Raw genomic sequence first — 27,436 nt, forward strand, 5'->3', positions numbered from 1 at the left:
GCAAGACACTTAACGACAATTGCCCAGTGGTCACTAATGGGTTGTCCAAATTATCAGCCATACATAAAAAAATGAAAAAATCACCCACAAAGTAACATATATGGTAACTCGTATGCTGACACGAGGTGTTAAACCCGTGTGATAACGACCGTCGTTTTCCGGCCACGCGAGGATAAAGTAAGTTACATTCATACATTCATTCATTCAAATACGCTTTGTACAACTCCTGTACCATGTGTTGACATGTAAACTTACACTAGTTAACCTTGTCGTCGCTTAAAGACGTTTGTTTTTGTGAATTTGGATAACCGTATAATCACGCAGTATTATAGGTAATGTTAGAAGTTAATATTATTCATATTGTGGCGGCTGCATAGCGATTTATTGCGAGCGGTAAACTAAAAGAGCGAAGAAACGAGAAACGCGGTGTTCATAGAGATAACGATAGGAAAAAGGGACTCGTCTACGCTTCGGTACACACACGCTAATTGTGCGGTTTTAAATCTGAAAATTTAGTCTATTATAAAAATTATATAAAATAAAAATATTATAAAAATAAAAAATATAAAAAAAAAATAAACGACACCAACTATTCAAGTTTATCAAGACAGTTTAGCTAATTGGTAGGTTAAAGCGGGCTGCACACAAATAGCGTTAAGCGGCAAAAGACAACGTTTGCCGCAAAACGTTTTGCGTAAGGCAAAATCTCGTTTTGCGACAGATTAGCATGCGACGTGTTTAATTGTTACTTGCTAAGTTCAACTTTCGCGAGTAATGTAAAGTTAAATTTTTATTCTAAATTTAAACGTAAATCCACAGGTTTTCGTTTCAACCGTTATTAACCGTTAAGTCAGCGCCTTTTAGTGGAAAAGTTTGCGTGTATACTCAATTCCATCGTTTTCCACTTCACTAATGTCTTTATAAGTTAGTCCAGAATCGCTATTAATAATTCTTCTACTTTTTAGCAAAACATGCCCACTTTTTGGGTTAAAATTCGCGGTTTTCGGTAATATTGTTGACACGATTTAAAAAAAATGTTACAATGGAGGTGCGCTTTTATTGTTTTTAAGCAAAGAGATACATTCACTCTACCAAGATCCGTTGTCCTTTTGTATTTAAAAGTTACAGATTTCCTAGCAGGACGATTTAAACAGGACCCCTTTTAGTTTAAAATTCGCGGTTTTCGGTAATATTATTGACTCGATTTAAAAAAAAACTGTTACAATGGGGGCGCGTTTTTATTTTTTTATTCAAAGAGATACATTCACTCTTACAAGATCCGTTGTCCTTACAAATTTCCCAGCAAGACAATTAAAACATGACCACTTTTTAGGTTAAAATTCGCGATTTTTGATAATAATGTTAACTCGAATTAAAAAAAATTGTTACGATGGTGGCGCGTTTTTTTTTTTTTTTTTTTAAATCAAAAAGATACATTTACTCTACCAAGATCCGCTGTCGTTTTACTATTAAACGCTACGGAGTTTTTAGTGGAATTATTTAAAATTTTACACTTTGGCAATACTTTTTTCTTAAAACTCTGATTTTTGTCAAAATGACGGTGTAGTACTTCAGCAGAATTCTGGCAGGATTTAGTGGTTATTAAAGCGGGAATGCAGCCATGAAAAGAGTACAACAAACCAGAATGTCAATGCCAAATATGTATAATCAACAGCAATATTCTGGCCACAGTACGATAAACAACCGACCGCCGCCACCGGTATGATTTATGCTTTATAAAAAATATTTACGCTTTATGAAAAATAGTTAATTTTATAACTTTGTCAACTCTCCATCACGGTATTAGTGTAGGGTATGTATTCATTGGAAAGAATAAATGCATCATATTTATTCTCAAGCGCTGACAACGAAAATTGTTATAACTAATTTTTTCTTTTATACACGGTATGTGGTAATTCTTTAGCTGGTGACCAGTGCTAATTTCGGTAATACTGCCGCTGGTGACCAGTGAAAATTTTGGTTACGGCATGTTATAATCTTGTTTTTTCACTGTTTTATGCTGGTGAAAACCCTTACCTCTAACTTCCAACCACTAACCCCAAACAAATTACGTATTCTGTAACATAGAAATCAAACTTAGTAATATGCATTCTATGACGTACGCAGCACATTTTTCGGACATTTTTAAAGGTAATTTTTAAACGAAAGCCTGGCTTTTTCGTTAAAACAATGTATACAACGGCTATTAGTGAGAACTAAGGAACTTTTTAGACCAAAAAATTTACTGGTTACAAGCTAAAGTATTATCTGCTTTGGCAGCTTTGGCAGTGTAATTTTCCTGACTTGCTAAGGTTAACAGTAAGTCATTTGTTAATCAGAAAATATCTAAATTCACATAATTTCTTTAATTTCAGATGAGGCCACCAAATTATGTCAGACAGTTTACCCAGCGAGGCTTTTTGTGCAACCAGTTTAATCATGTACGAGGTCCAATGAATTACACACTACCTGCTCCATTACCACCAAACCACCCTACACAACCCCCTTTACCACCAAACCGTTCATTGGGACCGTTTATACCGCCAGCACCTTATCATATGCCACACCCACCTCCACCACATTTTCAACCCCCACCCCCACCACAAGAAGATAAAGTTCCAATCCACATTGAAGCTAAACCTCCTCCTCCAAGCACTACAGAAAAAGTAAGTATTATATATATATGTATATATATATTATATTACTCGTTGGTATGCTCCTTTAAATGTTTTTAAATATTTTGAGACGTGTGTAGACTCCGGTCTTATCAGTGGTTTTGCCAACATCTTTGAATAAACTGCCTGCATTTGTGTACTAATGCTGCCGACTGTAAAGCTTGTGTTATATAGTTGTACTGATGACAGTTGCAAATTAAGTTTTGCGTTGGTATTGTGATATAAAAATTTATAAAGCTACGTAATGGTTCATAGAAAATTTAAAATGTGGGCATGGTAATATAAAATCGTAAACTGGCAGTTTTTACTTAGTCGTCAGCGCTAGTTACGTTGTGTCTTACACTGCTGTATTATGTAATACAAGACACTGCTTTATCATACAATTTTATTTAAGTGGTGGTTATCTGAGTTGCAATCTATGAAAGACACCGACCCACTAAAATTTCAACTACAAAAACTAATCCAAGAAGATTGGTTCATTGGTTTAAGCACAATTCAACAAATTGAGTGCTGGCAGCACAAAATGGAATTAAAATCACAAAAATTAAACCAAGGTAAGGTTCACACGCATAGCACACATACACTGTCAAGGGCCATATATATGGTTAGTTACCACTGGCATAGAGTACGGGCGTGCGGGAGTGCGACGCATTCCTGCCAATTTACAAATTCGCTACTCCTGTTAAATGCACGGCTACTGCACGTGCGCAAAATGTTTCGACGATGACATTAATTTGTAAAGAAATGTGTTAAAATTTGACTTATATTTGCGCAAACATGATTATTACAACATAACGTCGTATTGTTTGTAAATATGCCCCAAATCACGCCCATTTTACACCTCTCTGATTGACCAATCAGAAACAAAGGAATCGTGGATTAACTAGCATTATTACGTGTGCGAGACCAGACAATCTCATAATATGTATGAGATATTGGAGTATTTAGAATAGCAATGTTTAATTTACTTGATTGCGCGTTGCGAATGTGCCTCAGGCATGTAAAAAAACAAAAATATGGCCGATACTGATTCGTATTTAAATTTATCTGGCAGTTTTGTAAATCGTATAGACGCATGCGTTCTGCTTATGTGTTTTACGAATGTTAAAATCATGTTAAAAATACTTAATTCGCAGTGGTGTTTTAGTTTTTTACTTATATTTTAACGAATTTTCACGCGGTCTTGATAATTAAGGAATTTTCACGCGGTCTTGATAATTAAAAAATGTCAATCTAGTTTCTTTTTTTTTTTTCGATCAAAGCCAGATTACCGCGAAGATTTCAACTTGCAACACACACAAACTGTCAGATAAACATTTGCAGGTAAAATGTTTTTTGCTCATGAAAAAACAGCTCTCCTGATATAAATACGGCACAGTTTTTTGGTCAGCATACAAATTATTAACGAAAGCTAGTTTAAAATACTATAAAACTTATCGGCGATCACCGAGACACCGACCGCAGTTTATAGCAACCAACACTTTCTTTTCTACCGACAACCAACTTCCTCTTTTGAAATTACCGGGAATTTAGTGGCGGTTTAAGAATGCCTGGTTTGCAATTAATTCCCGAACATACACGTGTCGAAATACTGGTTTATATTGCTCACGTAGTACGCATTCGTCACAATTCCTATTATTGTGAAATACCTATTTATGTTACGTCACAATTGCGAATGTCTCTTGCCTGTATAAATGCGGGATTTATGATAAAATAAAGCTGTTTGTTACGTCAGAACTACACGGATAGGTATCTTTTGTTACATTATACGATTTGTTACGCAGCCGGCGAAGTTAATAAATTCTAGACTACTAAAATATTGAGCGATATTACACTTGCAAGTTAAACGATGTTACATTGCGATAAGTGTTCCTGTCGCGTAGAAGGTCTAACTATTGCGTTAAGATACATCCCAATTAAATTGTCTTTGCGTGTTTGTCGCACTCCCACGCAATTTCAAAACTCTACGCCAATGTTAGTTACCCTATACAATTGATTATATGAGTTCATTGATTCACTAGTAAAGGTGGCTGTATACAGTATTCAGCATGCGAATTCACTTGCAAAGTCGTGTGTGAACCCATTACCGAGTTCCGCATGCGGCAGCGTAATCCGAACAAAACAGATGAATTTCCGATACTGTGTACAGCCACCTTAATGCTGGGTTTTATTGATGTTGCAAACACTTAAATGGGAATACCAAAGGAAAATTAAAATTTGTATTTGGATAAAGATGCTCAAAAGTGATCTAGAGGTATCATCAAAGTTTCCTAAAAATAATACAGCTTTTAAAAAAAAAATCGCATGAAATAAACTCGCTGGAGTAATAAATATTGGGCTAAAGGAAGCAACGTGCGGTAGCATACATTCCAATTAATTTTTTTGACGTAATGAAACTATGGTTCACGACTGGTACCATCAAACGATGTTTTTTGGCTTCTGTCCAAGCTCGACTGGGACGATACTTTGTAATATCATATTACAATTTCTGTTGGTTCCAATTTACTGATAACGTCACTCCTCACTCTAATATTTGCACCAATTAAAATTCAGAAAACCGGGTCATCTGTTTCCATACCAATTCAGATACGTATTTTTAATAAATGTAAGATCACTTTAAATTCACAGCATAAAGGTTCCATATGACATGATTTAAGTCAAATTTAATAGAGCAGGTGTTGGAAAAATGCATATTTTTTAATGTTTGCACGAACCGTTTGGTTATTTTAGCAATTCGCTGTTTTCATGCAGTGTAACCAATGCGGTTAAAATAGCAGGCAAGTTTATGTCGTCAATAATTACGAACTAAGAAACCAAGGACTAATCTATATTGTTGAATGGACAAAGTTGGTTTTATTATAAATAGGATTTCTTTCTGTTAAAAAATCCGGCCGTTTTTCAACGATCCGGACGGTGATGCTATAACTGATAAAGGGGTATTTTTACTATACTTTTTAAAGGTTTAGGTTTTTACTTTTTAAACTTTTTTGAGTTTTTGACTTTTTAATTAAAATCAGATACGGAAACATTGGGCGCTCGTGTAATTGGACACCGACTATAATTTGATACAGGCAAATTCGCTGAAGTTGCAATTCGTTGCTTGCGAGAAAGCAAATTAACAACGACAGAAAAATATTTAAAGAAAAAGCTCTGCTGACTAGTCTCGTTATCTTTTTTATTTTTATTATATTTCGCTTTCGCGTGCAAGTTGGTGCAACATTATAGCAATAGCATAAGGCTCCGCACTCGGCCCAGATTTAAGCCAAGCATCCAAAAAGGTGACGCTGGGCACAAGCTTTTAAGTTCGGGCTAGCGCAGTTAATAAGGGACTTTTATATACATATACGTATTTACCTCTGGTCAATTTTTATCTCCAACACAATAAAATTCGAGTATTTCGAGATTTATCGTATACAATCCTGTTTTATGAGCTTCCATACCAAATAGAAAGATTTCATACATCCTGATCAAAGTGTCTGGTATAATTTTGGGTCAATAATTGTGATTGGTTTAAATAAACCACGATTATGCGAGGAATGACACCATAAGCGACTAGTACAGGGAGCCATAGAGGCCTCCCTGTCGTTTTTTATAAAGTCAGAAAAAAATGCTATGAAGTCAGAAAAAATATCACATAGAAGGTCAAGTATTTTTTTAACCGAAAAAAAAGGTGCAGAGACTATTAATAAACAAATTTCATTTGTCTTTGCACAATGTTACGTCTTCCTTGCAATGAAACGTATTATAATCCTTCTCCATTTGCGACTAAGCTATACGCTATGATTGGCATAAGTGATGTATTCACGAGAAAAGCAATTATAACTTCTTTAATATGTTGTATTTGCCGGTATAGTTACTAATACCAATCGTTTATATTTCATACCATCTGGTAAAAATGCTAATCATTTGCTGGAGTAAACAAATGTCCACATACCTTCGCGAATAAAACGGTATAACGTAACAGTAATAAATTTGACAAGAAGTATTTCGTAAAAGACTCAACCCATTACATTCTTAAACAACAGTATGGTATAATGTAAAACTGTCTTTGATTCAAATAAAACTCAAATAACTAAAATGTCTAAACGTAATTCCAACCTGGCATCCATGCTTTTTTGCAAAAATAGTTATGAACAGTCGATCGAGTGACTTACAAGCTCATTTTTAAAATTTACACTTTTATGTTTTATGCAACTGTGTGGAACATCATTTATATTTGATAGTCTAATATATTTCAATCCAATCGTAACTTTCAATCTTTTTTCTCCAAAACGCTTAGCAAGCTTTAATAAATTTAAACTCATACGTTCATTCACACTCGCTTAGGCTTTATGACAGAAGAGGTAAGTGCCTTATTATGCATCGATAGACGCATTCTCGCAAGAATACGAAAGTAATAGATTTGGCTGGAACAAACTATTAATCATTCAAAAATGGACGATTTTAACACAAGTGCTGCCTCTGTTCATTTGCCATCAATGGAAAAATTTTCAACAGACTTTTATTTACAACTGATGGATGGAATATTTGTAATAATCTCGTCTACGCTGCAATAAAGAGCCGATTCCTTAACAATTAACAAATTCTGAAGTTTTTTCCGTGACAATGTTTGTGTCATTTACGTTTTACTTGGAGGCAAAATGGAATATAGATTAGTGTGTTACGAAATATACACCACAGACAATAAATAGGCCTGCCTGAATAATTTAGTAGTTTTTATTTTTTTTTTTCTACAATTAACATTGTTGAACTATTTCTTGTCTGTATATATCATTTGTATGTGATAAATTTATTGTAAAAGCACACTTGCCCAAAATAATAACAGAACATTCTTAGATACAAACAAGTTACACTCGAAGAATCTTGAAAAGTTGGATAAATCTTCAAAAACCAAAACTACAGAAATTTTACCAGATATTGAAAATAAAGTTCAATCTATTGAATGCTTATCACAGCAAGATGTGGAAATACCCAAGGTAGCATATATATATATTTTTTTAAATGCGACGTTTTTTATAACATTCTACAAATTTCCTTCACTGTTTCAGTTGATCACTGGCGTAAAGTTACGGGGTATCAGGGTTGCCTGGCAACCCTTTGATTTTCTCCAGACTAATAATGCGTAAGGAATTACGTTCCAGTTTGCCCAAACGAAGACGCTGTTATTACTGCGCACAAACTTTGTTCGTTGAAATATGTCGATACGGATGCGTCATTAACTACACAAGTGCATTCAACTGGTATTCAAACTGGTGTTTGCTAAAAAATCCACGTGTGAATCGCCATTATGACGTAAATTATCGACAAGTGAATTGCCATTATGTCATAATGAATTGCCAGATTTAATCAACGGCTATTATGATGCAATAAATTCACATGTGATTCCCTACTATTTCGTAATAAACATTCTGCTTGATTAAGGAAAACATCGTATATGTATATAAATATAAAGTAGTGTTGGAAACAATTTAGGCAGTTTATTTCTGGGATATTTCGTGCTGGAAACCTACTTATACCAGCAGACGGGTCTTCGTTTGTATGATAACCGCACGCAGCACGCTCATGCGGGCGCGTACGACATAGCTATTGTTACGTCACTCGCTGAGCAATCGGATTCGACCGTTTCTTGTTACACGCACTCGCCGAGTCTGCGTAATTTTAATTTTGTCTCGTTCCTAAGTAATTGCAAACATGTTTACGTTTGTATGAGCATGTACAAAGCACATATTAAAGGGTTGAAAATCAATTTTTTCGCAACTCCCGGGGCGAAGACCACGTTTTTACTGTTTTTTGGGAACCCTCACGTTTCATCAAACTTTACTCCTATGCATGTGATGTGACGTGCGTCCTATGGTACTATTGGTATATTATTTTTAAAAACACAACATAGGCCTTGTTTTTTTACCTCCTCATATAATAATTTTGTGATTGAATGGATTTTAAAGTTGTTTTTTTTTGTATTATTTTAATTTATTTCAAAGTTATGTAGTTATCAGAAACATTTAGATTTTTTTCTTTCGTTTAGATTTTTAAAATCCTTTATCATTGAATTTAGTGCAATGCTGTAGTTACTTCTGTTTTATATGTTCTAAGTGAATTAAAGTGAATGTAACTTGCTTTATCTTCGCGTGACTGGAAAGCGGCAGTTGTTATAACACTAGTGTTCTGTTGATACACATCATGCCAGCGAGTTACCATGTATAGTTTAATATTATTTCAGTGGGAGCTAACACTGGGAGAAGACGTTTGTGCAACAAGGCAACAATTCAAAATTCACTATGAAAAACTAGTGAAAAAGGCTGAGGTAGGCCTACTGTCTTGTTTTAAAATTTATAACATTACGTTAAACATAGGTGCCCAAGTTCTCATATGCCAATGTAGGCAAACTCATAGTAACAAATATTAACTACTGCTGAATGTTACTAGGCTAAAAAAGAAATACCTGCACTGGCCCCATATTCGCAGACCAGGAGTACACAATGTCTGCGTGCACGTGTACCACATACGCAGTGAATCTTTAATTTTTAAAAAAATTTACAAAGTCAATGCTTTGTCTAATTTTTGACCCAATCTGTGCCCGATCATCGAAAAAAGAAACACTCGCTTTTTTTTCATTAAGTAGAAAGATCCCCTATTCTGGCTTTGAAATTTCTAAAATTATAGGCAGATAGATATTCAGTTTGTGCATTTTATGCACTTTTAATTTCTGTTTGATTACAGGTGTTTAATGAGCAGTACAAGGAATGGCAAAAGCAATTTCATGATTGGAAAAACCGACATAAGACACATCCAAATCAAGCACAATTTTTTCAATATGAAAGTCAGGTATGAGTATGAGTACAATATTAAGAGTTAGATTTAGGTATGGGTAAACTCTGATGGGAAAGTTGCTTCTCTATGAGTTTAATTAAGCACAGCAATTTACAGTGTGTATCCGATAATTGGTCTTTGGCGACAAAAAAAAACACTTTTTAAATTTATCAGCAAATCACTTAAACAAAACGATGTGAACTTTATATTTATTCTTAATAATTTATTCAAAATTACGTGATGTAGGCCAGGTGTTTTCAACCATGGACCTTTGTCAGTGTCGTTCGGTTTATATATCTTTTCATCCTGTTTTTTCTAATACAACTCAACGATACATTCGTAACCAGTTTTCCCTTTAAGGCCCAAGCTGTGCGTTTGCTTGGCCGTGCATTTGTCGCACACAGTTCATTAGTTGGCTGTGCACATGTTGGTTTAAACCTAATAATTTGACAACTAATAAATAAAAGTCAGTAACTAATTTTATTTTGATAATGTTTACTAGGCCTATACGCGCAAAAATCTTTAACAGATTTAAAATTTTGGTAAAAATAATTCTGTTCAACCCGCGCTGTGACCGCACTGGGGGAAAAGACGTGTCATAAGCGACAAATTTTTTTTTTTATTCTTTTTGGGTGAGGACAAAGGTCACCATTTTTTCTCGTGTGCTTATGAGTTACCATACTTTTCAACTTTGTGTGTGATTTTTATTTGATATGGCTTACAATCTGAACAACCCATTAGTGACCGTTGGGTTGGAGCAATGTACGTTAAGTGTCTTGCCTAAAGGCACATTCGCCGATTGTTTTAGTACCGCTGCCGAGCATCGAACCGGGGACACTTTGATTTCGATGCAAGCGCCTAAACCAGGGTGCCGAACAAAAGCGTACAATGAGAGAAAAGAGTGGATATAACAAAGGTATACAGAAGCGGGAAATATGTTGGACTGTTAGACTATTGAAAGATAATAAAGAGATAGAAATAAGAAAAGTTTTCGTATGAGAGCATGTTCTGTTCGTCCTTGATTTCTCGCGCCAGTTTAAGTTTTGTTGTGGTGGAACTTGTACAGCTGATAACAAAATTATTGGATTGTTCAAGCACATAATAAATTAAAAGACAGCTGTAACCGATAAAGTCTGGAATAAAAATTGGTGAAATTGGGAAGAACAATAGGGTATATCTTGTGTTAGCTGGTTGATTGTTAATTATTTTTATTTCTATTTGAAAACAAAATAAAATGTAATGCAACCTATGCTTTCTACCGACAATGAATTTCCTCTTTAAGAAGTACTGACAAGTCATTGGTGATTTAATGGAGTATGTTTATATTTCGTACTAAACTGATCTACACTCCCCAAACATACACAAATGTAGGTTTGTAGTGTGACGTATTATGAATAAGTAAAAGAGAAACGATGTATAGATTACTATGAAATCGACTGTTACGTTAATGGTAAAAAAGGTAAATTCTGGTTCATCTGCTGGCCATTACAGCCATCAGTTTAAAAAAAACGCTGATACTTTTTACACCATTGTAATAAGACCTGTAATGTAACTCTTTGCCATGCAAAGATAAAACATAATAATCTCATGTCTCGCGTCTCAAAAGTCTAAACATAACATATTTTATGTGTCTAAGGTCCTAAGTTACTGGTATGATGTATAAAGCTTTTTAAGGTTGCAACGTCAATAATTATGAAATTAAGAAAACAAACAATAGCTATGTTGTCGCCTAGCTGAGAAAAAGTTGATTTAAATAAAAAATTTAAATCAACTTTCTAGTAAAAAACCCAGATGTTTTTTAACCAATTTTAACCAATCCAGATGGTGACGTTTTCACTAAAAATTGGGTATTTCTACAATTCTGCTCCAACTATATACACATTTTTCATTTTCATAAAAACTCTTTATACTAAACAGGAGGTGCAACCTGGGTGGCTGTTTAGCGATCATGCAGCCACCTTTTCCGCAAACACGCACACAGTCAGAAAGTGCTAAGATGCACTTACACGTCTTGCATTTAATATTATATTCCTTCTCTTGGAATTGGAATATTTTTTTGTTTAATTGTTATGTCACTTGTCCTATTTCAACGTAACTATTAGTTATGCCGTTTCATAATATAACAATCGGGAAGAATGCGTTTACTGCGCAACCAACCGCGAGATCAAAATATCATCAATATGAGCCTCACTTTTTACGCTCTACGCGGGCATAGGAAATAAAGAAAGCGCGTATTTATTTTTGTGATGTGTTGCAACGAAAGACGTCATAGATAACGTTAACATTTGTCCTCTGCAAATTAACAAATTGCAACGTCAGCGAATTACCAAATGGGCGGTGCTTTTTACAAGTTTCATAATTAAAAGCCAAAAATTAAAGCTTAATAGTTTTTCATTTAAAGTATTTGACCTTGTACTACTAACTACATATTTCATAACCAGGATATTACCGGTGTTAGACTCCAAGTTTGTTTCATATGATTTTAATTAGCGGCGATTTTCAAATAACTGTTTCGGTATCAATTTTCTAAATATGTTTGTAGTTTTAAAGCCTATTCATAAAAGCTATGCTCTTGCAACTCGTATTACCTAATACACATCTGACAATTAATCAGTGGCATGCAAATAAAGCCAAAATGAATGACTTGCACCAGTGTGCTTTGTTGTATTGCCCACCTTAGGTTTAAACACTTATTTTTGGCACCAAAACAAAGGTACATTTCTGCCATGTTTTTCATGTAGTGTAGTTTGCTGAGTCCTAGCATCTTTCTTAGGGTAAATTTTTATACTTACTTTGGTGATTCTATCTCATTTGGATTTTATTTTACAGAAGAATTGTCAGTTGTTAAAGAGATAAAGCATTTCAGTGCTGTGTGACTTGTCTATACATGTAACATAACAATCATTTCTATTTGGGTTTGTGCCATAAAGGCTAGATGGTAACAACTACTTTTTTTAGTGGAAACATTGGGAGGAAGAAATGCTGAAACAAACTAATTCTAATAAGGCCAACATGGAACGATTGCAATATAATATATCGGCTATTAACAAGCACATTGAGGACCAAGAAGCAAAACAAAAGCCTAATATGTGTCATGAAAGATATGAAGCAAAAGAGGAAAAAACTGTGCTGATTCCACCCCCCTTTAAGCCTCCTATAATGAGTCCAAGTAACAGTTGTAAACAAAAGAATGAACCTGAAAACCCTAATTGGAATAATTTCAGTAAAGCATCAAACACAAATATTGTTCGACCGTTTCATACCAACAGCTTTAAACATGAACAGTCTCAAAATTATAGCACGGTTCATAGTTCTAAAAATAAGAGATTATCCAATCCTGGTCATCAATTTTCGAAGGTAAGTACAGAAATATACCATTCAAGGCATCCAAGTCCAGCACCGTTACATTCAAGAAAACGAGTTCAAAGGTTTCCGTTTCACAATCATACAAGAACCTCCCATCTACAGCAGGATAATAAAACCTTAAGAGGAACATCATTACCACATTCACAAAACTACATTCCATCAACAAATATACAGCACACAAATACTTTTCCTGAACACAATCAATTAAGTAAAGGCCAAAACTGGGCGCCAGACAATCCTTCCAGACATAGAGATTTACAAACAACTTCCCAAGCTTCTCAACAATTAGCTACGGATGCTTTATTATCTGAAACAAATTTGCAGAAACTAAAGTTTCAGCTTGCTAGTATTATACCCGCACAAGATGATAAAACTAAAAGTTTACCAGGTGACTATTGTTTTTCTTGGTACCAGTTTTATACATTGTGGTAATTGAATTTTCTGTTGTACACATTTAAGAATATGTTTAATATTTGATGATTAACAGTTTGGATAACTGTTTTTGCTTTCATGCAAAAATACCATTTTTTTTTTGCAGGTACCTTAATTAATACAGAAACAGAGAAATCCGACATAAAATCTGCAGTGTTTGAAAAAGCGAAGGAACTGAGCACTGAAGATCTCAACAACCTTCTTTCTGCTGTTCATACTGTTTCACAAAACTCTAATTCAAAGTAGTAAGCTAAAAGTACCTTTAAGTATCTTTAGTATTGCAGAAGCACAATGATTGAAACCTTAAAATTATAAGATTTTTATTAAAGAGACAAATTTTAAATAGACTACTGAAGTACATTTCAAGTGGTTGAATGTTCATTTACATAGTGTTATATCTTGCTCTTAGAATAGGTGTTATTAGATTAGATGAAATTGATATATATATGTGGAATGTTTAACAAAATAAAATAAAAACTAGTAAATATGTTGAATATATATAAAATTACTCTTCTACTAAAAAATAAACGTTACGTTGTATTGTGTGCTTTACGACAACAACAAGTCTGCATATCAATATAAAATGGACGGTGGTAAGAGTAGCAGAATAAGCGATCATCTTGTTTATTCATTAATCGTTTTTGCAGTGATGAGCACCATGCTAACCCAAGAAACATGGGAGAAAACCTGAGTATTTCTGCTTCTTCGAATTCCATTAATATTCAATCATTAGGTGACAATGATACCAGTTATGATCAGCTGTTAGAAAAATATGTAAGTATATAATTACAACTTTACTTTAAACAGACCAAAATTCCATATGTAAAATTTGCTTTGGGTCATTAATGTTCTCATAATGTCATTTTCCCTTATTGATTTAACATACAGTTAGTAGGGCAACAAGAAGTGTAGGTTCCGGTTTTGAAAGACATGAACCCCTATAAAATCAAAGAAACAACTACGCGTTAATATGACATCGAAAAAGTAAATTACCTTTTTTAATCAGCATGTAGCTGGTGTAAGAATGATTGCGACAATAAGTTAACACTGGAATAAACAGTATCTTTGATTTAATTTGGCAGTATAAGATGATGGTATGATCAAAATGCCGTGCGCTTGGGAAAGTTGGCTTAAATTAGGTCCGAACAAAAGTTTAAGATATATTTCCAACAATTTTGTCACAATTTCAACAATATTTAAGTCATTACTTATAATTTAGTTAAAGATGGATCCTGACTTAGAAAGGGAACTTGTGTTACGAACTATGAGGGATAACATGTTGATGGAAGAAGCGAAAGCAATTGATCCAACTTATGTAATACTTCTTTGTGTAATACTTAACAATTTTATATTAAAATTGTTTTATTTATTTTAAAGCTTGAAGATTTGAATTCCTCTAGTCTTAACTATGAGCAAGAAATTCCAGGTAATGTTAAGTGTTTCATATTCTAAAGGGGCACACCAACGAAAAATCAAAATTTGTGTATTGATAGATATGTTCAAATGTGATCTAAAAGTACCATCAAAGTTTGAAAATAAGAAACAGCTTTTGAAAAAAATAAGTTTAAAAATCGAAAATTCAACCGCTGGATTAAAAAAAATTAGGCCGTGGCGCAGTGCATTTTTTTATATTTTTTTGAAAAAGAAGCATTTGGTATACAAAATCAAAAATAAAATTTGAACTTTCTTTAGTATAGTACAATGGGGGAAGATAGGACACTTAAGCACATATTGCCAAATATTTCCAAAATCAAAATAGATAATGGTTTTTCGGTAATACCACGAATTAGTACTATCATTCCTTTGTTAATTGACACCATATATAAAATATAATAAATCACGCGAGGAGTTATTTAACTTTCCGCACAACAGGTGAAATTTTACAAATTCGAAAACACACAGGATAAAATGGGACAGTTTAAAATCATTGTTAATTTTGATTATTAAATGTATTTATAAATAGGAATATACGTAAATAACACGAAATAATACTGTATGCTTTGAAAATTAAGTCTAAACAATCTTTTTCTTTCCCTACTCCGGCTTGCTGCTATAGATTTTAACATGTTACCTATACATTATATTATTGCATAACAATTGGTATTGTTTGAACGACAATGGGTGATGTTCGAACATTAATGGATAAATATTGTATCCAACAAGTGTATATGAACTTGTAATAACAAAAAATGATTATAACTATTGATAAAGTTTTTATTTTTGCTACAAATTGGGTATTACTACTCTGTTTTTGGCACAAGCCACTACAAGCCACTTGTTATAAATTATCACCAAGTGCAAATGACCAAATTTCGAATATATTTTCAAAATATTATCTTTTTATTATATCAGTATCTTATAGTTGAATATCCCCTGAGGTATAAATTACTAAATTAAAAGCAAATCTTTCAAAGTTTGGCGATGAAAACATACAAAACTACAATGTGAGGGAAGATGGGACTCTAAATTGAAATATATTTACATTAGCAGTATTCTGCAACTTGTAGTTAACCTACCGAGTTTAACAGGCTGTGCTAGTTTCTTTGCCATGTAAACTTCATATATATATAACGTTAAACCGATATTTTTTTGTTGTTTTTATCTCAAATTAAAGTCATATTGACCCCTGCGTATTTTCTTTATGTTTATATCTCAGTGTTTTTTTACAAAACTAAAACTAGTTTTATGAGACAAAATCAAACTGTACGAAATATTCCAGGTTGTTTTATGAAGCTATGAAACCAGTTTAATCGTTCGCACACGCAAACTAAAACAATTCATTGGCTTTACTGTGATTTAGCGAGCTTTAAAAAATAGCACCCTACTATTTCGCATTTTTTTACCTGTTCAAAGTATACTGTTCCTATTTTACATATTTTTTTAATATTTAAAAACAGTAATCAGCTTTGACGGGCGTTTTATAAGGTCGTGATAATACTGTCGAATAATTCTGTAACCTTATTTTCCTGATTATCATTAAATGGGAGTCCGTAAAAAGAAAATTAAAAACGAGTCTCGTCCGACAAAGTGTCCTATCTTCCCCCACCCTACTATATTTTAGAAACTTTTTTCACTTCAGCCGTTTTTTTTTAACTTGACTTTTTTAGAAGCTGTATCGGTTTGGGAAACTTTATGTCATGTTGGAGCATCTCTATCCATACACAAATTTTTATTTTTCGTTGGTATGCCCCTTTAATGTCAGCCCAATTGCCTAGGACATGCACGTCACCATAAAACCCCCTGCACATATACATTTTATATTAAAAATTAGTTGCTATGTCACATAATATTGCAACATAAGTAACTATCAATATGATTATACCATGACGTTTATATTGAACAACCAACCCTTACATATCAGATGTAAGCACATCAAACGCTGTTTACTGACATTCTTGTTTGTGATGTAACAATCGTAATAATTTACCAAAGTTATTGTGGCGTAAATAATCATTATATTATTCACAACAATGCGTAAAACTTACTTTAATGTTTTATCTGATTATACCGATTAAATATAGTCTTTTTTATAATTGCATATCAATTTTAATTTACCACATAAAGTAAAACAGGTATGGTGTGAGCAATCAATAAAGCATGCCTTGGAAATGAAAGTTCACGTTCACTAGTTGTAAATATGTCCACATTTATTGTAATGAGCTGGTTGGGCAACTGTTAGAAATTAGTGTTAATTGAGTTCCTTTTGGCTTGAAAGTTTTTAGGTGCAGTGTTGTGCAGTCTTAAAATAGTATCAGTATATTGCTTATGTTAAAAAAGCTGTTTTGTTTTATTAAAATTTGGTAATACCACTATATTACATTCAAGCATTTATATTAGTATTCGAATGATTTTACTTTGGTATGCCCTTGTTGTTGTGGTAAGTAATTGAGTTTAGTGCAACGTCTGTAAAATGTAACTTTGTTAGATCCAACAGAGATGGGAAGACAAAGTAGTGGTTTTTATTCACCTCACTTTCCTCGGGATATTTTGCATCAAGAGGATGGATACAAGAAAGGACAAAGGTAATTTTGGCCAAATTATATTGGCAGTTATTTAATAGAATAACAATGCAATAGTCATAAGGTATCGTCAAAGTGACAACCTTTTTAACTGGTTTTATTCAAGGCATTATTTCTGTGCAAACTTTGTGTACATTGAATTCATTCGAAAGTAAAGGCTAATTGAACAAAATTATCTATCACTTGTTTATTCTCTGGCAACCTAAAAGGTTTAACATTTTACCAAAAGTTTCTTCGTGGCATGGTAAAAGTTATTCATAGGAAGACAATAGGAAATAAAGTTTAAATTATGTGTAATTTTAGAAAATTTACTTAAACTTGTAGTAAACCACAAATATGTTGTATCTTGAAGCTTTTTAACAGTTTATTTATTATAGAAGTCTGGCAATGGATTATGAAAATGAAGATTTTCCCAGATATGACAAAGCACAGAATATTGGGTTTACAAGAAGGAATGAAAGAAATATTTCACCAAGGTTTAAATACAATTTGTTTTACTCATTTTATCTTCTTGTAACAACAAGCATGAATATAGCATTGTGGTTATAAGTGAAGGACACATATTTGTCCCCACATTCTGGGGCTCTATGTTTTAGTTCTAGAGAACCTAAGATTTTGGCCAAATTTAAATGTTTATTATTGCCTGGCAAGTCAACGCATGTGCGACTTTGTGGGTAATTGTTTCTCTGTATGTCTGTCAATTTGGACAACCCATTTGTGTTGTGGGTTGACGCTATGTCGGTTAAATGTTCTGCTGAAAGACACATATGCCGACAATGCTAGTAGCGCCGAGCATCGGACACAGTGCCCTTTGCATAATATACAAGCGCCTAAACCATGGCGCCAAACCGAACCCATTGTGGGGCTACGAGTGTTTTTTGGTTATGAGTAACAATTTTGACATTCTTTTTCTGTCCACTGGGTCGGTTTGAAACTATTGACATTAAACATTATTTGTACAATTTCTTTGCAGATTTTACAATCAAAATAAATCTCACGATGAATTTAATGAAAGAAAGAGAGATAATGAATATGGAGAAAATTCAAACATACATAACTTCACTGGATTTAATAATCGCACGCCTAAAACAAATGAAAAGTGAGTTTTGAGTATGCATTTTTAATTCCGTTTCAGTGTTCTATACAAATTATGTTGTTATAAGTATGCAAGATAATTTCTGTTGCTTGTTTTTATGTCGCTCACCGGCAAACTCTGATGATGTCTTACCAAATGGCAGGTGAACGTTGGTCCTTTAAGACAAAAACAAAACCCAAAAGATCTCTTTATAAATACATAAATTACATTTACCCAGCGGCAACAACATACACACATGACATCTCTAATGTTGTATAGAAACAGGTCTTTTAATTCTTGGAGGCGAGATATTGACACCGCAAATTGCACTTTTAAACAAAAAACTTCAGCTCCCAAATTATGTCGGCCTGTTTCAAGAACCAGTGCTGAAGATATTTTATGTTTACCTGGCCGATTAAGCCGACCGAAAAAGGTATAAGTAATAATACATAAACATTTCTTAAAAAATATGAATGAAAACAGAGTAAAAATATGATTTTGAATCGAGTGTGTTATTTTATAATCACCCTTACATTTATATATCAGTTTGAAAATTATGAATTTATCTAAATTAAATAGGATAGAGTCACAAACATTTAGAAATTTAGAAACCTAAATATCTAGAAGGCTAACTGTGGATGGTTTACTCTTTACGCTTCAGCAAATATGTAAATTACACAAAGGGTCCTAGGATATAGTATACACTTAACATTGTTTTGGACATTCAGACACTAAATACGCAAAAAAAATAATATTTTAAAATATATACGTATAAATATATATATTAATTTTTGCCCTAAAAAAACTTTTAATAGAATTTCTAGCCACACATCCTATAATAAGCTTTTCATGCTTTTATATATCCTAAAAAACACATATATTCATAATTAAATTTTCTCATGTCTTGGTTTCTAGATAGCTGTCATTCTTCGTGGATTGCCCGGAAGTGGAAAAACTTATGTTGCTAAAGTCTTACGGGTGATTATGTTTTGATCTTTATTTGGTAATATGATGCGTTTTAACTCTTTATTCTGTAGTTATGGTTCTGGTAAAGACTTTGCAACGTACTTGCTTGTTTAGTTTACCTGAATAAAAAGTATTTATCGCAAATGTGATGTTCCTTTACTTGATGAAAAATGTCAATAGCTATAATGAAGCAAACAAACAATTGCTATTTATAATATTGCAAATAACTGTCAGACAATCGATATTCCATTTAATACATCCTTGTGTAAATCACTACTACTACCTTGTAGCAAACAGTTTACTTGGTTGGAGAAAATGTCGTAAAAAAACTACTTCTCAAACAAATAGAAATTGTTGTTTATTATTGATCATTTACACAGCCATATTTCCATTGATCAATTAGAGATCCGGTAATTCTGATTGGTAAAACTCCTTAATAACATTTGCATCGGTGTATTCACACTAATCAAATACTAAAGCCATTACTCTTTACTGTTTTACCAAATACACACAGGAGGGAAATGGTACCAAATTTTAAACATTTTCACTATTGACTTGACTTAATATATCAAAAATATTTTGGTTTAATTAAAGGATAAAGAAAATGAGCACAATATATCATCAAGAGTTCTATCATTGGATGATTATTTTATAACTGAAAGTGAAAAATCTGTCAAGGATCCTGATACTGGGAAGATGGTTAAGCAGAAGGTTTGTATCTCAGGCTTGTGGTGTTAATACCAACGTTTAAATCTGATACATCTTACATGTAGGATGTAGACACGGCTGTGACTTTTATATGTAGACAGTGGACACTTATAGCTTTTAGTGTAACAGTCATTTTTCAACTGTCAGGGCAAATATATGTTTACTTATTTGTTAAAAAATAATTACACAGTTCTTTGCCGGTTTATTTACTACCAAACTGAAATGATTTTTAACTCATGACATCAAGTATTGTTTACCCCATCCTATGTCTAAACTATTGTCGTTTTCATGACTGTCAATTTTAAATTAGAATGTTAACAAAGTAAACTTCTTCCTTGTAAATATATAGAAAAATTATAAAATATAGACTTTATTAGTTTAAGTTTTACGATTGGTCCAGTTGCATATTATGCTGACTGACCACTTTTTCTTCTATTGGTTAATTTTTGACACTTTTTTTTATATTAAATTAATAAATTTTTATTATTACTCACTGGTACCTGCTGTATATTTATCTTCGGAAAAGGTCGGTCATTAGAAAACTTACTGTATAGGGTATAGCATAATCTGGTATGTAGCTATGTTAAACCGAATAATTAAAACATAATAAAATCTATTTTATAGTTTTATTATTCACCCTAAACACCAAATATTTTCTTTTGTATTATCTTCCAGTAGTTTAATAACTAGAACTGGCCAATGTTTATTGACTTCTATTTTCTATGGGAAATCCCATAAGTAAAAATTATTCAATATATTATTTTCCTCAGATATTTGAGTATGAACATGAACCAGAAATGGAACAAACATATCGAGCGAGTTTGTTAAAATCCTTCAAGAAAACTTTAGATGATGGTTTCTTCACATTTGTTATACTTGATTCCATCAACGAAAAAGTGGAGCATTTCTTTGAGTTTTATCAAGCTGCTGAACAACATGGGTTTAATGTTAAGTCCTATTTTACAAAATGTATTACATGTAAATAAAAATGTTTGTTGTATCAGGTGTTTGTGGCAGAGTTGCAGTCAGATGTTGATGTTTGTTTTAATCGAAACGTACACAAGCGTACAAGGAAAGAGATCGAAGCGTTACAATCAGTGTGGCAAGAAACACCACCAGATTTGAAACAGTTAGACTTATCTTTCTTCATTAAAAACTCACAAATTACTGAGGTTACTTCGATTTGCATTCAAGGTATATTCACTTTTTTAACTTGTTTTTCTAATTAGGTAAACATGGAAGATGCCTCTGACACTGAAGGAGATATAATGAAGACCAACCTTTCGCCGGTTGACCAACAATTAGTGGTATGCTTATTATCTACCAATATCTTAACATTAAATGCAATGCTGTACTTAAAGAATTACTTTAATTTAATTAAAGCATTTTACAGCAGATTTAGGTGATTAATAAAAAGTGAATACTGGCTGAAAATTATTCTTGATTAGAATAATCATTGTATTAACATAATTTTAAAAATACATATTCACTTATTTTGTAGGAAGTCCCTAAAAGCAAATGGGAAAATGAATCCGCCACAGCGAAACTTGGTGCTTATTTTTGATGTTGATCTTTTTACACTAACTAAATTAGTTAACCTATTATACTGTTGTTAATATGATGCAAAATATTAGAAGATTTATTCAAGTTGCATGCAATTGTATTGCAACTGAATAATTTACAACTGCTTTACCAATATTTGTAATGACATCATAGCACAGCAGATGCAACATTCACATACTGAGAATATAACATTAAAAACTAGATGATGTAAGTTACATCATGTAAACACTTTCAGTGTGTGTGTAATAAAACCTTTAAAGCATTTCTCCGACCCATTGATCTGTACTGGATTTTCCAAATTGGAGTTATAAAAAGCAAAAACATAGTAACATGCAATTTGCATATACTGTAACTTAAAATAAGGCAAGAAGTGAAGCAACTAGAAATGGTACTGAATAAGATTACTTTTTATTTGTTATTGTCCCTTGTATTTCTAATCATCGTGTTTTTTCCATGGAGTAGATCAGTTAGATGGAATTAAGAAAAGTGTTGCTATTAAAAGAAGTATGGAAGATTTTCTAAGTGTAACTGATGATTACAACTCCAGGCACTCTGCTCCAGGCAAAAAGAGGGTAATTTAATCATTTTTTTAAAATTAAAAGTATAAAATGTATATTTACCACCAGGTAAGATGGGCTGACATTGATGCTGAGGAATCTCAAAAACGAATGCGTGAAGTTGGTTTTGTGGTTGGGCAAACTAATTGGACAAAAATGATGGATAAAGGTCAAGGACAAAAAGCATTAAACCAAACTAAGTTATTCTGATACCTAATCGTTTTTTTTTTGGTGCAATGTAAAATTAATTGTATTTGAAATACAGCTGCTGCATTTAGTATAGAAAGATTTGTTACTTTTTCTGGCTTGGAATGAAATATATTTGTATATGAAAGATTTTTTATTAGTTTGTGCAGCCGATGGTATTAATTAATTAATTAATGTTTAAAAATCAATATACATCTACAATTTAAAATTTATCACAATATCTACATTCTACACTATTTGGCGATCGGTCACCCACAGTATTTATGGTTTTTCATTTTTTTATAAAATAAAGTTCTATGCCACATTTTGAGTTTGGAAGACAAGGAAGTTCATACGGTGTTTTAATTGGCCTGTCCGTGACAATATGAAATTGTTGCACAACACGCTATTGAATGAATGAATAAAACTTTCTTTATTCTCGCGTGGACGGAAAACGACAGTCGTTATACATCTCGTGCCAGCTTACGAGTTAGGTATGTTACTTTGTGTTTGTCGATGATTATTTTATTTGTGGAACGTCAACACAGGGGATTTGATTTAACTTATGGGAGACTATTCTTATGAACAAATTTAATGCGACTTTTTGTTGATAACGTTCCAGACATGAAGTTTGCACGTTAAAATTTTAGTTTTCGATTAAAGCAAGCAGAAAAGTATTGGAAAATATTTTGTGTAAAATAAAAACTGAACATTTCTTCTCCGGAACGTTATTCAGGTGGTTCGTTTTAAATAGGTCTTGTATTCTATTTCTCTCGACCTGCGTAACACGTCATCAATAACGAAAAATGGCGACAAAACCTACATTTTCACATTAAATAGAATAAACTATATAAAAACATGAATATATGACTCGGTCGGAAGCAGTTTTAAAGATTTCTGATAAAAATGTACCATGTCTACGCATGCGCAGTAGCCAATGGGAACCAGTTTTCCGCGACACCGGTTCAAATATTTTACGACCCTCTGTTGAAAACGTTCCAGACACGACGTTTACACGTTGAACTAGCCTACTACATTACTACAAACAAACTTATTTTGAGCGAGTTTAATTATGCATTTTACTTAACCTAATAACACTTTTCTTAAACACGATGTCTTACGAAGGCTACCATACTTTTTTAATTAATCCATTGTAAAATTGCTTGGAAAAGAAAAACATGCTGTGTATAGTACAAACTGAATATTTGCTTAAGTTGATCTATAGGTCAAGTTTATTTTTAAACTATATTCTACTTTGTCTTTGCTTTACAAAATAAAACAATATAACGTGATCTGGGTGTTTATTTTATTGATTACTGGTAATGATCCGCACAGCATGATATCTGACAAAAGCAGACATAGCGACGCCAACAGTACAGATGGTAGAAATGTACCTTGAAACGGTGCTATATGTGTTAACGTTAAGTAATATTTTTCCCCGGGACGTTTTTCAGCCGGTACGTATTTATTGGAGCTCGTATTGTGTTTTAGCAACACAATAGCGCTCGATACAAATTTATCATTCGGAATGAATATATCACCACACCGTGCATGTAGGTTACATTTTACTTCACGTGACCATCCATTAGAGATAGATTCTGTCTTTTTTTTCTAGTGCTGAACTCTATATTCTACAAAAGGTCTATTTTAGACTTTTGTACTAGTTAATGGTTATTAACATGATTCCCTTTTTTTTAGTGCTGAACTCAATATACATATATTACAAATTACACGCTGTTGGTTTTAATAGTAATTTTTATAATTAATACATTATGTCTGGCAATTTTATGCTAATATAATTAGAACTTTATTTATGTTCATTTTGATTATTGATTCATACACTGATATATACATACATTAAATAATAGAAGCACCAAGCAGCACTATAAAAAGAAAGTCATGAATTATCAGAATTTCAATGTTGCGTTTTAGTTCAAAAATTTGAATTTTCTATTTTAACTTAACCAAAAGTAATAGAGGACCGCCCACCGGGGGGTTGTGCACACCGCACACCCGATGTACTACGAATAGGACCCAAATGTGGCTCATGGTCGGATACACTTGAATTTTCTTTGTCATCAAATGATGATGTTTTTGTTTCAATTTCTTTTTCATCATTTTCTTCTTGTTTTGTTTGTTTTACGTTGCTACCATCATCAATCACTTCACCAGTTATCGGGTCTCTTCTTACAACACTTTTGGTAGTACCAGATTCTACACCTTTAGAGCAGTGATCAAAAACTGTACTGGTGTAATTTGGGTTATCGGATGGTTTCAAATTATCTGGCTCTGGGTTGGTAGAACCAAAAATATTGCTTGAGCCTCCTCCTGGAGGACGGATTACTCTGGAAGTTGGCCTTTCAATGTGGTAATTCATAATTTCGTACAACACAAATAAGTTCAGTTGAAATAATTTTCTACAAAGAAAAAGAACGCTTCCATTAATAACGAATGGCATTTGAGATATTTTAAAAATAATATACTTCCATAAAAAATTAGCTGTTGAAATACAGCAAAGCAAGCTTTCTTGAAGTAACAGATGCCAGCCTTTTTATAACTGTGGAGGCACATATTGCGTAACTCTTGTTGGCATAGTGATTTTATAATAATTAACAAACAGATACAATACAGTTATTTATGGTTAGGCAAGCTTTCAATATATGTCAGCAGCTAGGATAATTTAAACAAACTGAATTGAAAACCATAAATATATTTTGCTGTGATTGCGAATTGATATGATGAAATAGAATAGAAGTAAAAATAAAACATAAACGTAGTAAAGAGTGTATCACCCTCCACCCTCAGACCCACTGAATACTTTAAACTCAAAACGTACTCTTAAAACCAAACAGAAAATAGCCAGAGGCGTAATATATTCGTTCCGATCGATATATATTTGCACCAGGCGCTACTGTGCATGCGCAACAGCTTGGAACAAATACAATGACCACCCGGTCCAAATTTATTACGATCCTCCATTGAAAACGTTCCTGACAAGATGTTCACCCCTTAAAACTTTAGTTTTTGATTAACAGTCATCAGAACTGAGTTGGTATGTTATTTGTATTCTAGAAAAAGTTTATAACAAGGTGATTCTAGAACACAAAAACTATAGCGGCAAGTTTCAATACCTTGTAAAGTTGTACGCTTGCTACTACTACAAAATTTGGGCACTGTACTAACTAGACCACAGCGGTAATGATTCTAAAATAAAATTTTAATAATTCAAAAAAAAAAATATTAAATAAGAAAATTAATATTCGTTATAAAAAAACAGTGCTAGTGAAGAGTCTTCCTCTCCTACCTTATTTGCTAACCCCTATAACCACTAACTACTAATCCTTATAACCACTAACCCCCTAACCATCAACACCTAACCCCTTAACCTAGGGGTTAGCCGTTAGTGGTTAGCAAATAAGGTGGAGGGGGGAAGATTCTTCACTAGCACCAAAAAAAACATATATATTTATGGATTTTTTTTACCGACCTAGCTTTGAACATGTTATAGTGCTACGTAATACCTAAAACTTTTTATTTTGTTTTTTTGGGTAAGAGCAATAAAGGAAAGACAACATTGAAAAGACCAAGGTGATCCTAGAATACAGATATTATAGCGGCCATTTTCGATACCTTCTACTGGTGCCATCAACCTAAAATTTGGACACTGTACTAACTAGACCCCAGCGGTACCGATTCCTAAAATCAAAAATTTAATAATTTCAATTTTTTTTTAATTATGAACATTAATATTCGTCATAAAAACATATTTATAGAATTTTCGCACGCACCAGCTTTGAATATGTTGTAGCGCTACTTAATAGCTACAAAATGAAACATTTTTTTCTTCAAAAAAATGGGGGCTTGGGTATGAAATATTAAAAAGTATGACCATAACTTGAATCATATAAATATCAAATTTTCAATTTTTTTTGCAAAAATATAAATTACGCATACATCTATGTTGGTCACTAACATACTATTCCTATTAAAAAAATAATTAATTTTAATTTTTTTTTAATTATGAATATTAATATTCGTCATAAAAACATATTTATAGAATTTTCGCACGCACCAGCTTTGAATATGTTGTAGCGCTACTTAATAGCTACAAAATGAAACATTTTTTTCTTCAAAAAAATGGGGGCTTGGGTATGAAATATTAAAAAGTATGACCATAACTTGAATCATATAAATATCAAATTTTCAATTTTTTTTGCAAAAATATAAATTACGCATACATCTATGTTGGTCACTAACATATCATTCCTATTAAAAAAATAATTAATTTTAATTTTTTTTTAATTATGAATATTAATATTCGTCATAAAAACATATTTATAGAATTTTCGCACGAACCAGCTTAGAATATGTTATAGCGCTACGTAATAGCTACAAAATGAAACATTAATTTTTTCAAAAAAATGGGGGCTTGGGTTCAGAATACAGACAAGTATGAGTCAAATATCTCAAATCATATAAATATCAAATTTTCAATTTTTTTCGCGAAAATATAACTCACGCATACATCTATGTAGGTCACTAACATATCATTCCTATTAAAAAAATAATTAATTTTAATTTTTTTTTAAATATGAATATTAATATTCGTCATAAAAACATATTTATAGAATTTTCGCACAAACCAGCTTAGAATATGTTATAGCGCTACGTAATAGCTACAAAATGAAACATTAATTTTTTCAAAAAAATGGGGGCTTGGGTTTAGAATACAGACAAGTATGAGTCAAATATCTCAAATCATATAAATATTAAATTTTCTAAAAATATTCGCGAAAATATAACTCACGCATACATCTATGTAGGTCACTAACATATCATTCCCTTAAAAAAAATAATTAATTTTAATTTTTTTTTAATTATGAATATTAATATTCGTCATAAAAACATATTTATAGAATTTTCGCACGAACCAGCTTAAAATATGTTATAGCGCTACGTAATAGCTACAAAATAAAACATTAATTTTTTTTAAAAAATGGGGGCTTGAGTTCAGAATACAGACAAGTATGAGTCAATATCTCAAATCATATAAATATTAAATTTTCTATAAATATTCCG

General features: G+C 32.6%; 3 protein-coding genes across 6 annotated transcripts in view; 1 reads left to right on the forward strand and 2 right to left on the reverse strand.

The window, feature by feature from the left end:
• LOC100184253 (N-alpha-acetyltransferase 30) overlaps nucleotides 1-12,951 on the reverse strand; it is a 19,629-nt gene extending 6,678 nt beyond the window's left edge. Inside the window, exon 1 of the mRNA XM_026840111.1 lies at nucleotides 12,941-12,951. The gene's annotated coding sequence lies outside the window, so the exon portion shown is untranslated. The remainder of the gene's footprint in view (nucleotides 1-12,940) is intronic.
• Nucleotides 1,489-22,812, forward strand: LOC100179562 (YLP motif-containing protein 1). Of its 3 annotated transcripts, none has more exons than XM_018817109.2 (23): nucleotides 1,489-1,720; nucleotides 2,376-2,666; nucleotides 3,070-3,229; nucleotides 7,512-7,651; nucleotides 8,896-8,979; nucleotides 9,396-9,500; nucleotides 12,444-13,239; nucleotides 13,390-13,528; nucleotides 13,931-14,057; nucleotides 14,503-14,598; nucleotides 14,661-14,709; nucleotides 17,209-17,305; nucleotides 17,680-17,778; nucleotides 18,276-18,401; nucleotides 18,657-18,810; nucleotides 19,293-19,355; nucleotides 19,938-20,054; nucleotides 20,822-20,998; nucleotides 21,056-21,223; nucleotides 21,281-21,358; nucleotides 21,553-21,601; nucleotides 22,077-22,186; nucleotides 22,241-22,812. In XM_018817109.2, the coding sequence occupies exons 1-23, from the start codon at nucleotides 1,622-1,624 to the stop codon at nucleotides 22,379-22,381; spliced, it is 3,465 nt and encodes a 1,154-aa protein (XP_018672654.1). In that variant the 5' UTR covers nucleotides 1,489-1,621; the 3' UTR covers nucleotides 22,382-22,812. The 3 variants fall into 3 exon arrangements, with proteins under 3 accessions (XP_018672654.1, XP_009861955.1, XP_026695911.1); XM_009863653.3 differs by having other exon boundaries at nucleotides 18,663-18,810; XM_026840110.1 differs by having other exon boundaries at nucleotides 17,683-17,778.
• A 1,272-nt stretch (nucleotides 22,813-24,084) lies between these two features.
• Nucleotides 24,085-25,603, reverse strand: LOC664634 (HN1-like protein). 2 transcript variants are annotated; one of them, XM_009863652.3, is made up of 2 exons: nucleotides 25,489-25,603; nucleotides 24,085-24,774 (listed from the first exon to the last, which is right to left on the reverse strand). In XM_009863652.3, exon 2 carries the CDS (start codon nucleotides 24,732-24,734, stop codon nucleotides 24,318-24,320), a length of 417 nt encoding a protein of 138 aa, XP_009861954.1. In that variant the 5' UTR covers nucleotides 24,735-24,774; nucleotides 25,489-25,603; the 3' UTR covers nucleotides 24,085-24,317.
• Nucleotides 25,604-27,436: the final 1,833 nt, after the last annotated feature.

Source organism: Ciona intestinalis, unplaced genomic scaffold (genome assembly GCF_000224145.3).
Source record: "Ciona intestinalis unplaced genomic scaffold, KH HT001126.1, whole genome shotgun sequence".
Classification (NCBI taxonomy): Eukaryota; Metazoa; Chordata; class Ascidiacea; order Phlebobranchia; family Cionidae; genus Ciona; species Ciona intestinalis.